The sequence below is a fragment of the Nerophis lumbriciformis genome, linkage group LG13 (assembly GCF_033978685.3).
Source record: "Nerophis lumbriciformis linkage group LG13, RoL_Nlum_v2.1, whole genome shotgun sequence".
Classification (NCBI taxonomy): domain Eukaryota; kingdom Metazoa; phylum Chordata; class Actinopteri; order Syngnathiformes; family Syngnathidae; genus Nerophis; species Nerophis lumbriciformis.
Genome location: NC_084560.2, coordinates 37,069,963 through 37,082,920, shown reverse-complemented (window position 1 = coordinate 37,082,920; position 12,958 = coordinate 37,069,963). Strand labels below are relative to the sequence as shown.

The 12,958-nt window shown below is 37.0% G+C and overlaps 1 protein-coding gene across 1 annotated transcript in view; it reads right to left on the bottom strand.

Annotated features, from left to right (window-relative positions):
- Positions 1-8,372: 8,372 nt before the first annotated feature.
- Positions 8,373-12,958, bottom strand: part of wdr3 (WD repeat domain 3) — a 34,796-nt gene continuing 30,210 nt past the window's right edge. The window contains exons 26-27 of the mRNA XM_061970878.2: positions 8,674-8,767; positions 8,373-8,594 (exon numbers count right to left, since the gene is read on the bottom strand). Of these exons, the coding sequence (XP_061826862.2) occupies positions 8,439-8,594; positions 8,674-8,767 (250 nt within the window). The 3' untranslated portion in view covers positions 8,373-8,438. The remainder of the gene's footprint in view (positions 8,595-8,673; positions 8,768-12,958) is intronic.

Sequence of the window (12,958 nt, the reverse complement as noted above, 5' to 3'; positions counted from 1 at the left end):
CTGCTTGTATCGCACATGATATCACAAGTAAACACGCTGCAGGACTGCTTGTATCGCACATGATATCACACACAAGTAAACATGCTGCAGGACTGCTTGTATCGCACATGATATCATACACAAGTAAACACGCTGCAGGACGGCTTGTATCTCACATGATATCACACACAAGTAAACACCCTGCAGGACTGCTTGTCTCACACGTGATATCACACACAAGTAAACACGCTGCAGGACAGCTTGTCTCGCACATGATATCACACACAAGTAAACACCCTGCAGGACTGCTTGTATCGCACATGATATCATACACAAGTAAACACGCTGCAGGACGGCTTGTATCTCACATGATATCACACACAAGTAAACACCCTGCAGGACTGCTTGTCTCACACGTGATATCACACACAAGTAAACACTCTGCGGGACTGCTTGTATTGCACATGATATCACACACAAGTAAACATGCTGCAAGACTTCTTGTCTCACACGTGATATCACACACAAGTAAACACCCTGCAGGACTGCTTGTATCGCACATGATATCACACACAAGTAAACACGCTGCAGGACTGCTTATATCGCACATGATATCACACACAAGTAAACACCCTGCATGACTGCTTGTCTCACACGTGATATCACACACAAGTAAATAAGCTGCAGGGCGGCTTGTATCGCACATGATATCACACACAAGTAGACACACTGCAGGACTGCTTGTATCGCACATGATATCACACACAAGTAAACATGCTGCGAGACTTCTTGTCTCACACGTGATATCACACACAAGTAAACACCCTGCAGGACTGCTTGTCTCACCTGTGATATCACACACAAGTAAACAAGCTGCAGGACTGCTTGTATCGCACATGATATCACACACAAGTAGACACGCTGCAGGACAGCTTGTATCGCACATGATATCACACACAAGTAAACATGCTGCAAGACTTCTTGTCTCACACGTGATATCACACACAAGTAAACACCCTGCAGGACTGCTTGTATCGCACATGATATCACACACAAGTAAACACGCTGCAGGACTGCTTGTATCGCACATGATATCACACACAAGTAAACACGCTGCAGGACGGCTTGTATTTCACATGATATCACACACAAGTAAACACCCTGCATGACTGCTTGTCTCACACGTGATATCACACACAAGTAAACAAGCTGCAGGGCGGCTTGTATCGCACATGATATCACACACAAGTAGACACGCTGCAGGACAGCTTGCATCGCACATGATATCACACACAAGAAACATGCTGCAGGACTGCTTGTATCGCACGTGATATCACACACAAGTAAACACTCTGCAGGACTGCTTGTCTCACCTGTGATATCACACACAAGTAAACAAGCAGCAGGGCGGCTTGTATCGCACATGATATCACACACAAGTAGACACGCTGCAGGACAGCTTGTATCGCACATGATATCACACACAAGAAACATGCTGCAGGACTGCTTATATCGCACATGATATCACAAGTAAACACGCTGCAGGACTGCTTGTATCGCACATGATCTCACAAGGTAAATAAAGGTATAAGGAGGACTATAGAAAGTGAAATAAGATAAAAACAAGGTGAGAGACAGTCAAAGAAGTTAAATAGAAGGTTAAAGAAGGTAAATGGAAAGTAAAAAAAAAAGTAAAGAAAGTAATACAAAGGGTAAAACAAAGTAAATAGAAGATAAAAGAAGGTACATCAATGGTAGAACAAATAAATATAGACGGTATTACAAGGTCAAAGAAGGTCATTAAAATGGAAAATAAAGTTAATAAAAGGTAAAATATGTTAAATAGAAAGTAAAAAAAGGTTAAAAAAAATAAATAAATAAAAAAGATAAATAAGTTAAAGGATAAATTAAAGGTAAAAGAGGCTAACAAGGAAAAGAACACAAATAACATATTTTCCTTGTTATCCTCTTTTACCTTTAACTTATTTACCTTTTTTGTCTACCTTTTCTTACTTTCTATTTAACATCTTTTACCTTTTATTAACCTTATTTTCCATTATAATTACCTTCTTCGACTTACAAAGGTCATTAGAAGGTCAAATAATGTAGTCAGATGTAAAATAAGTATAATAGAAGGTAAATAAAAGGTTAAAATAAGGAATATTGAAGGTAAAAGAAGGTAAATAAAAAGTTAAATTAAAGAATATTGAAGGCAAAAGAGATAAAAAGAAGATAAATAAAAGGTTAAAAGAAATATTAGAGGTAAAAGAAGGTGAAAAGACGATAAAACAAGTTAAATAAAAGGTCAAAAGTAAAGGAAGGTAATTAAAAGTAAAAAAAAAAAAAAAGGTAAAACAAGTTAAAAAAGAAGGTAAAAATGAAGGTAAATAAAAAAGGTAAATTGAAGGTAATGAAGGTTATGGCAAATACAACAATCTTTATTTCAACTACTTTCTTGAAGTTTAAATCCGATTACTCCATTGATCCATGAAACTAATCAATAGATGACCAAACGAATGGATAGGTGCAGCCCAAGAACCAACTAGTTAGGACTAGTTCATGTTGAGGAGCGGGTACCTGTGGGAGATGGGTGCTAGCTGGTATTGGGCGGTTAGCTGGTTGATTAGTTAGCTGGTTAGCAGGTCAGCTGGTGTAGGGACCAGGCGTCATGAAGTCCCCCCCCCCCCCCCCCCCCACAAGTCTCTGGGCCTGGGTGCTGTCTTCTGGCCTACTCTGCATCCAAAACTGAAAAAAAGACCATCAAATGAGGGCTGACCCATGCAGGCCGCTATGATTCCAGAAAACAGCATGTGCGATAGAGCATGATAATGATATCATCAACTCAATATTCAAATAAATCAATAATTTTACATTAAGTTAATTAATGACACATTTGTGTATTCAATTTCAATTTTGATGAATTAATGACACATTTAGGTAATTATAAAGATTTATGTGTTTCATTCTGTCCCATTTGACCTGATGTAAAATACTAATAATACTTCCTCGCACATTTGATGATCAATAATGCAGTATTGATTAGGACAACTTCAACAGTTAAAGGCGGGCAAAAGAGTACTGCAGCTATGCATCCAGCAGAGGTCGCTGTCTCAAACGGAGCCAGGCGGTGACAATATAATATCAATGAGACAGATGTGACGTCATGAAAGTACAGTTTACAGCCACGAGAGGGCGCACTTGTATATTTTCCTATCGTCATTGTCCAATGAAATACATGGACTTTCCAAATTTGGGGATTTTTTTGTGTGCAATAAAAAAATATGGAACATAGGTTAAGTTGTAATAATTTCAATATTTTTTTTTTTAATGACAATTTGAGACTGTTAATCGATTAATTTGATTTGAAAAAAAGCTTTGATTTATATTCTGTTGCTTAGATTAATCTTTTATTTTAAGGAGTATACATGATACATCTGGACTGAATAAAAGGTTAAAAGTTAAAACAAATGGTGAAGTGGAGGTGATAGAAGTGAATTAAAGGTCAAATAAGGTGGGGAAAGGTAAAGGGAAGTTAAATATATAAATAAAAGGTAAAAGAAAAAGTGAAATACAAGGTAAAACAAGGCAAATAGAAGGTAAACAAAAATGTAAATTGGAGGTAAAGGTAATAAATAAAAGGTAAATAGGTTTAAATAGATGGTAAGACAAGGTACATAAAAGGTAAAATAAATATAATAGAAGGTAAATAAAAGGTAAAAAATTGCAATAATAGGCCAAATTATTGGAATACAAAGTAAATGAAGATAAAAAAGAAGGTAAAATAATGAAAAGAGAAGTTAAGAAAGTAAATAAAAGGTGAATTTAGGTTAAAATAAAGGAAAAAGATGGTACAATCATTGAAATACAAAGTAAATGAAGGTAACATAATGAAAAGAGAAGGTAAGAAAGTAAATAAAAGGTCAATTTAGGTTAAAAAAAAGTAAATTGCTGGTAATAATTTAAATACAAGGTAAATGAAAGTAAATAAAAGGCAAAAGAAGGAAAATTCAAGGATTCAAGGAGCTTAATTTGTCATACATTTGCACATATATGTTACTAAATTTGGAAGGTACAATAAGGTAAATAAAATGTAAAAGAAGGTAAATAGAAAGTAAATGATAGGTAAAAGAAGTTAAATAGAAGGTAAATACAAGCTGAAAAAGTAATATAGAAGGTAAAATGAGCTGAATAGAAGGTAAAACAAGGCAAATAGAATGTACAAAAAGGTAAATTGGAGGTAAAGATAATAAATAAAAGGGAAAATAAGGTGAAACAAGGTAAAAGGAAGGTAAAATAAGGAAAAGAGAAAGTAAAAAAGTAAATAAAAGGTAAATGTAGGTAAAAAGGTAAATTGATGGTACATAAAAGGTCAAATAAACATAATAAAAGGTAAAAAAAAAAAGTCAATAAAAAGTACAATAATTTAAATACTGGGTAAATGAAGGTAAATAAAAGGTAATAGAAGCAATAATCAAGGAGCTTAATTTGTCATACCTATATACTTTTGCACGTATACGGTACGAAATTTGGAATGTACAATAAGGTAAATAGAAAATAAATGGTAGGTAAAAGAAGTTGAATAGAGGGTAAAATAAGGTAAAAAAAAAAAAAGGCAAATAAAAGGTTAAAATGAATAGGGAAATAAAATAGAAGGTCAAAGAAGGTAAAATATGGTAAATAGAAGGTTGAATTAGTTAAATAAAAGGTAAATAGAAGGTTAAAGAAGGTAAATAAAACGTCAAATAAGGTAAATAGAAGGTTAAATAAAAGATAAATAAAAGGTAAAATAAGGTCAATATAAGGTCAAATAAGTTAAATAAAAGGTAAATAGAAGGTGATTCCTGGGCGCGGCCACCGCTGCTGCCCACTGCTCCCCTCACCTCCCAGGGGGTGATCAAGGGTGATGGGTCAAATGCAGAGAATAATTTCGCCACACCTAGTGTGTGTGTGAGTGACAATCATTGGCACTTTCACTTTAACTTAACTTAAAGAAGGTAAATAAAAGGACAAACAAGGTGAATAGAAGGTTGAATAAGTTAATTAAAATGTAAATAGAAGGTTAAAGAAGGTAAATAAAAGGACAAATAAGGTGAAAAGAAGGTTGTCGTGCAGCCCTTTGAGACACTTGTGATTTAGGGCTATATAAATAAACATTGATTGATTGATTGATTGATTGATTGATTGATTGATTGAATAGGTTAAATAAAAGGTAAATAGAAGGTTAAAGAAGGTAAATAAAAGGACAAATAAGGTGAATAGAAGGTTGAATAAGTTAAATAAAAGGTAAATAAATGGACAAATAAGGTGAATAGAAGGTTGAATAGGTTAAATAAAAGGTTAAAGAAGGTAAATAAAAGGACAATTAAGGTGAATAGAAGGTTGAATAAGTTAAATAAAAGGTAAATAGAAGGTTAAAGAAGGAAAATAAAAGGTCAAATAAGGTAAATAGAATTTAAATAACCACAACTCCTGTGTAGAAAGTCAACGGATAGTTCTTGTCACGGCCACTAGGAGGCTGATTTTTATGAGCTGCTATGATATGCTGTGATGTTCCGGCCATGATGATTACTCGCCTGTGAGAATATTCTTATTTCTAGTTTGTGTGGCGTCGACAACACTTGAGAGTGAATAAAGGGTCCTGGTGGCCCGTGGAGAAGCGACACCAAGTCTTGGATGACGGCGTTTTTTTTTATTGTATTGTTTTGGTATAATTAAATAAAAACACAAAAAATACTTAATTTATTTCTATTATTTCGTTCATTTTTGTAAAACAATTGCAGAATTGTAGCATGCATGCTAGTCATAAAGTGAAACCTTATAATAACATGTAATTATATTATTTATTGAAATTATTTAATAGTATTTAAAATGCATGAATATTCCTGCATTGTTATAATTAAATATAATTTCCATATACATAGTTCAGATTAAATATGTTTCATGTGTAGAGAAAAAAGGAAAAGCGCTCACGTGCATTATGAGTGGAGTGCTGGCGCTCTCTGGTGGCCAACATGCAGACAGCAGACTTGAGAATTTATGTGGAACACCACATAAAATGGCAGCACGGTGGAAGAGGGGTTAGTGCGTCTGCCTCACAATACGAAGGTTCTGAGTAGTCGTGAGTTCAATCCCGGCCTCGGGATCTTTCTGTGTGGAGTTTGCATGTTCTCCCCGTGACTGTGTGGGTTCCCTCCGGGTACTCCGGCTTCCTCCCACCTCCAAAGACATGCACCTGGGGATAGGTTGATTGGCAACACTAAATTGGCCCTAGTGCGTGAATGTTGTCTGTCTATCTGTGTTGATCCTGCGATGAGGTAGCGACTTGTCCAAGGTGTACCCCGCCTTCCGCCCGATTGTAGCTGAGATAGGCTCCAGCGCCCCCCGCGACCCCGAAGAGAATAAGCGGTAGAAAATGGATGGATGGATGGACCACATAAAATGACATGGTGAGTCACTGTAAAATGATATGGAGGGGCCACCTTAAAATTATGCGGCGGACTATATTAAATGATGTGATCGGTCACATAAAGGTGTGGCTTGCCACAAAAATTATGTGGAGCACCACATAAAATGATGTGGTCAGCCAAATTAAAATTACATGGGGGGCTACTTTAAAATTACGCATCGGACTACATTAATTGATGTGGCGGAACACATAAAATGATGTGGTGGGCCAAAATAAAATGATGTGGCTGGCCAGATAAATAACGTGGTGGACCACATTATAAAAATGTGGTCCACCACATTAAAATGACACAAGGGGCCGTTTTAAAATCAAATACCACATTAAAATTATGCAGCGTACTACATTAAATGATGTGGCGGACCACATAAAATGATGTGGGCCACTTTAGAATTATGTGGTGGGCTACTTTAAAATAACACTGTTGGCCAAAATAAAAAGAGGTAGCCGGCCACGTAAAAAAAAGGTTTGGCTGGCCAAATAAATGACCTTGAACACCACATAAAAGTATGTGGTGATCCACCTTAAAATGATATGGGGGCGGGGGGCCACTTTAAAATTATGCGGCGCACTACATTAAATGATGTGGCGGACAACTTTAAAATGATGTGGTGGGCCAAGTTAAAATAATGCAGTGGGCCAAAATAAAAAGTGGCTGGCCACGTAAATTACTTTGAATACCACATTAAAATTATGCGGCGGACTACATTAAATGATGCGGCGGACCACATAAAATGATGCGGTGGGCCAAAATAAAATGATGCAGTGGGCTATGTGGTGGGCTACTTTAAAATAACACAGTTGGCCAAAATAAAAAGAGGTAGCCGGCTACGTAAAAAAAAAGGTTTGACTGGCCAAATAAATGACCTTGAACACCACATAAAAGTATGTGGTGATCCACTTTAAAATGACATTGGGGGCCACTTTAAAATTATGCGGCGGACTACATTAAATGATGTGGCGGACCACTTTAAAATTATGTGGTGGGCCATGTTAAAATAATGCAGTGGGCCAAAATAAAATGTGGCTGGCCACGTAAATTACTTTGAATACCACAATAAAATTATGCGGCGGACTACATTAAATGATAAATGATGCGGTGGGCCAAAATAAAATGATGCAGTGGGCCAAAGTGGATCACCTTAAAAAGATGTGACCGGCCACAAAAATTATGCGGAACACCACATAAAATGATGTGGGGGGGCCACTTTAAATTATGCGGCGGACTACATTAAATGAAGTGACCGGTCACATAAAGGTGTGGCTTGCCACAAAAATTATGTGGAGCACCACATAAAATGACGTGGTCAGCCAAATTAAAATTACATGGGGGGCTACTTTAAAATTACGCAGCAGACTACATTAATTGATGTGGCGGACCACATAAAATGATACGGTGGGCAAAATTAGAATGTGGACCAAAATAAAACATGGAGTGGCACAATAAAATGTGATGTGCCACATTAGAATGTGATGGGCCACAATAAAATGATGTGACGGGCCAGATTTGGCCCACGGGTCTTGTGTTTGACACCTGTGATAAGAGATTTAGGTTTAAAAAAAAAATATATTTTTTTTTTTTCTTGTAATATTTTTAAGACTGAGACCCCAAGACCGAACTTGAGGGGAGCACTAAAGGTTAAAAAATAGGAAAATGTATGCTTTAATTTTTTAGTGCATGGCCCTCAGTGGAAAAAAGTTTGGACGTCCCTGTTCTAGAAGGATGGCGTCAACCATGTTGACACAGCGTTACAGCCAGCGTGTCGTACATGCATGTGAGAAATTACAAGCTTGTAAAGTCAAACCACATCTCCTCACTCTCAGGGAGGCCCAGCAGAAGGGGAGGGGGCAGAGGGGGGAGCCCTGTGGGACACCAAGGCGGCGGTCCAGGACTCAGACAGGAAGTCTTGAATTGCACGCGAAGCAAGGCTGGTGGGGAAGGTGAGAACAAGGTATTTATTCAAGACGCTAACTGTAGAAAACACAACGTGATCTTTCAAGCGATGGCGAGGATGGCCCGCTCCCTCTTCCTCTTCTTCTTCTTCTTCTCCTTCAGCCGGTCCGTGGCGTCCATGAAAAACATCACTTCCTCCTTACTCTCGATCTGGCGCTGGAGGAACTGCAGGGCGGCGCTGTTGAAGCCCATCAGGTCCTGCTCCGGCGAGAGGAGGGAGGACACACGTGAGGGCGCCGACAAGACAAGGCGGCCATCTTGCTCAGAGGCGACTTACCCGGATCTCCTTCACTTTGGAGAGCGTGTGGGCGCGGAGGTCATCGATGACGGCGAGGAGCTTCTGGCTGCTGGAGATCTGACCAAAATGAATCCTGAGGCGAGAAAAAGTCCTGATGATCCACTCAGACAAGGTCGTGGCATAGTCGTAATCTTTATCATGTCATTGTTATATAATGCTGAACGCCCCATTCGTCGCGGTTTACCTGACACATGATACGTGACAAATTTGGTAGTTGCACTATTCACGTTAACCACCGGACGTGCATTGAATATCTTGAGGCGTGTTCCAACTTTGACCACAGTTGCTGTGCAGAGTGGCGCTTTCCATCATTTTCAGCAGACTGCATTGCAAAATGATTAACCCCGCCTCTTCCTCCATATGAATCCCTACCATACTGTAATGAACCATTCAAATATTCACATTTATTGGCCCAAAATAAAGGAGGAAGATAAACTGTCAACTTCTATAAAGTACTAATTAAGGAGTGACTTTATGATTATGATTATTAGGGGTGTCCAGATCCGATATTGATATCGGCAAAAAAAATACAAAAAAACAGGTATCAGATTATATCGGCCTGTATCTTAAATGTCCAATATAAGAACTGGCAGTAAGTTTTGCTCTTGCTAACATCTCATTCTGCTGGCTTAGCAGACAGTAGGTGTTAGTGATACAGGGAATTATGTCATCAGTTCGATACTAAGTAAATACAGGGATACCGATATAAAAATAATTGAATAATCTAGTGAATTTGTTTCTAGTTAGTTCAGTGTTTTTTTTTAACAATAGTTGGTCTGCAGCAGTACTCAGTTGTAATACACTTTTACACCACTTGTGGCAGTAATAACAACATCAAACAAACAAAAGAAGTCTGGCGATAAAGTAGTGCTTCTCAATTATTTTCTGTCACGCCCCCCCAGGAAGAAGAAAACATTTCGGACATCACTTGTTACTTTACCAAAAAAGTCATTCAATTACTAACGGAATTGCTCTTTAATAAATGTAATTAATTACAAGGGAAAATAATTTCAATGAGTTACTTCAGCCCTTTGAGACACTCGTGATTTAGGGATTTATAAGTAAACATTGATTGATTGATTGACTTAAAAAACAAACTTCAAATATATGGCATATGCAGTTGAGAGACATATCATGAGAGCAGTGTGTGTGCCTTTAAAAGGTGGTGCCTGTTGCCTGAGTGGCTAAACAGGACCAATTAAGGAAAAAAATAAAAATAATAATTAAAATGTTTTTGTTTTTTTAATGATTTTTTTAAATTTCTTTAATCGATTACAAATCGTTACAAATAAGAATCACGATTATTTCGAAAAACTATTTTTTTGAAACCCCTACTATTTAATATTAAGTTCATTTTAGTGTGTTGTTGCTTTCATTAGTGACAAGTTGCTTCCTGCATTGAACTTGCTGTGGTGCTAACGCTGTCTTGTTGGCATACAGCCACATCAAAAGTAGCGTGCCACGTTACTATAAACGTATCGCTAATGGCGATGTAACGTACCTAAAAGTAATTAATTAATAGTAAAAGTGACGGCGTTAGTAACGCAGTTATGAGATACCTGCCGTTATTTTGAACACTAAATACTAGGGGTGTAACGGTTATGCGGATAGTACAATAATACCGAACAAGCAAAAAGTCGGTATGTCATTTTTTCCGTAGCTTTTTTTCAAGGCGACAGAAGCGAATAACCCCAAAAAAATGTGAGTAAACTGAAAAACTACCAAAATACCGCAGTATTCTCATAACAGTTACACCCCTAGTACTGTATTTTTCGGACTATAAGTCGCAGGGTGCGACTTATACTCAGGAGCGACTTATGTGTGAAATTATTAACACATTACCGTAAAATATCAAATAATATTATTTAGCTCATTCACGTAAGAGACTAGACGTATAAGATTTCATGGGATTTAGCGATTAGGAGTGACAGATTGTTTGGTAAACATATAGCATGTTCTATATGTTATAGTTATTTGAATGACTCTTACCATAATATGTTACGTTAACATACCAGTTGGTTATTTATGCCTCATATAACGTACACTTATTCAGCCTGTTGTTCACTATTCTTTATTTATTTTAAATTGCCTTTCAAATGTCTATTCTTGGTGTCGGGTTTTATCAAATAAATTTCCCCCAAAAATGTGACTTATACTCCAGTGCGACTTATATATGTTTTTTTTCCTTCTTTATTATGCATTTTCGGCCGGTGCGACTTATACTCCGGAGCGACTTATACTCAGAAAAATACGGTAGTAGGTTTTTGTAATAATAGGAGTTATGTCTGTCTATGTGTGTTGGCCCTGCGATGAGGTGGCGACTTGTCCAGGGTGTACCCCGCCTTCCGCCCGATTGTAGCTGAGATAGGCTCCAACGCCCCCAAAGGGAATAAGCGGTAGAAAATGGATGGATGGATTTAATAACTGTGTTACTAATGACGTCACTTTAACGACTAATTAATTACTGTTAGGTACGTTACGTCGCCATTAGCGATACGTTTGTAGTAACGTGACACACTACTTTTGATGTGGCTGTATGTCAATAAGACAGCCTTAGCAAAACAGCAAGCTCAATAATATCATACCGTGAGATGTGACGTTGTTACATCCCGACTAAATACAAAACAAAAATAAACAGTTTTTTGATGACATTATTCAGGAAACGTCCCAAAAAAACCCAATTCCTTTCATCAACTGCGAACACAACCTGTGCGCCCCCCTGGGCAGAGGATTCTGGGAAATGTTTATTTTCAGAATCGGCCAACGCTACAGCGCCGGAAAAAACTACACACCGACATTTTGTCGGATACCGTCAGGCAGTATTATTGTGAAGACTTTGAAATGGAAATACCGCAGTATCCGCATAACCAATACACCCCTAGTAATAGGTTTTCGAAATAACGGCAGTTATATAATAACTGCGTTACTAACGCGGTCACTTTTACTACTAATGAATTACTTTTAGGTACATTACATCACCCTAAGCGATACGTTTGTAGTAACGTAGCCCGCTACTTTTGATGTGGCTGTATGCCGACAAAACAGCCTTAGCAGCACAGCAAGTTCAATAATATCATATCGTGAGATTTGACGTTGTTACATCCCGACTAAATACAAAACAAAATAAACAGTTTTTTGATGACATTTTTCAGGAAACATCCCAAACAAACAATTCCTCTCATCGACTGCGAACACCACCTGTGCAGAGGAATCTGGGAAATGTTTATTTTCAGACACTAAAGCGCCAGAAAAAAAACTACACACCGACTTTTTGTTGGATACCGTCAGGCGGTATTATTGTGAGTAAGTGAGTGAGTGAGTTTGAGTTTATTTCAAACGTGCATGCATACAACATGATACATCACAATTTCCAGTTTCTCTTTTCAACATGTTCGAAAAGGAATAGGAAGAAGCAGAGCTTATTTAATCCTACCCCTTTTCTTTTACATAACAGTTGCTAAAACTTTTGTTCACTTCCTGTTCTCAATTTATTCACAATATACGGTACTCCATAAGTAATAACAATACAAATAAATAAATAAATAATCATTTGTGAAGTAAGTTATATTTCATATGATGAGATGAGTAACATTATTTTGAGAATGAATGAATGGATGGATGAAATAAATTCAGAGTGTTTATCATGGTTCTTCTTCTTTGTACTTTGTAAGCACTTTAAGTTTGAAGAGTTTCTTTAAGTGGATCATATTAGCACATTGTTTGTTTGATTGCTTTGCTTAATCCATTCCATATTTTAATTCCACATACTGATATACTGAAGGTCTTAAGTGTTGTACGTGCATACAAATGTTTTAAATTACATTTTTCTCTAAGATTATATTTCTCCTCTTTTTTTGAGAAGAATTGTTGTATATTCTTGGGTAGCAGGTTATAGTTTGCTTTGTGTATAATTTTAGTTGTTTGCAAATTCACTATGTCGTGGAATTTCAGTATCTTTGATTCAATAAATAAAGGGTTTGTATGTTCTCTATATCCAACATTATGTATTATTCTAACTGATCTTTTTTGTAACACCGTTAATGAATGAAGTGTACTTTTGTAGTTATTTCCCCATATTTCTACACAATAACTCAGATATGTAACACTAGCAAGCAGTAGAGAATATGGAGTGATTTTTGGTCTAGAACCTGTTTTGCTTTATACATTATTGACGTGTTTCTTGCTACTTTATGTTGTATATTTTTTACATGACATTTCCAGTTCAATTTATCATCAATCAGTATACCTAGAAATTTGGTTTCAT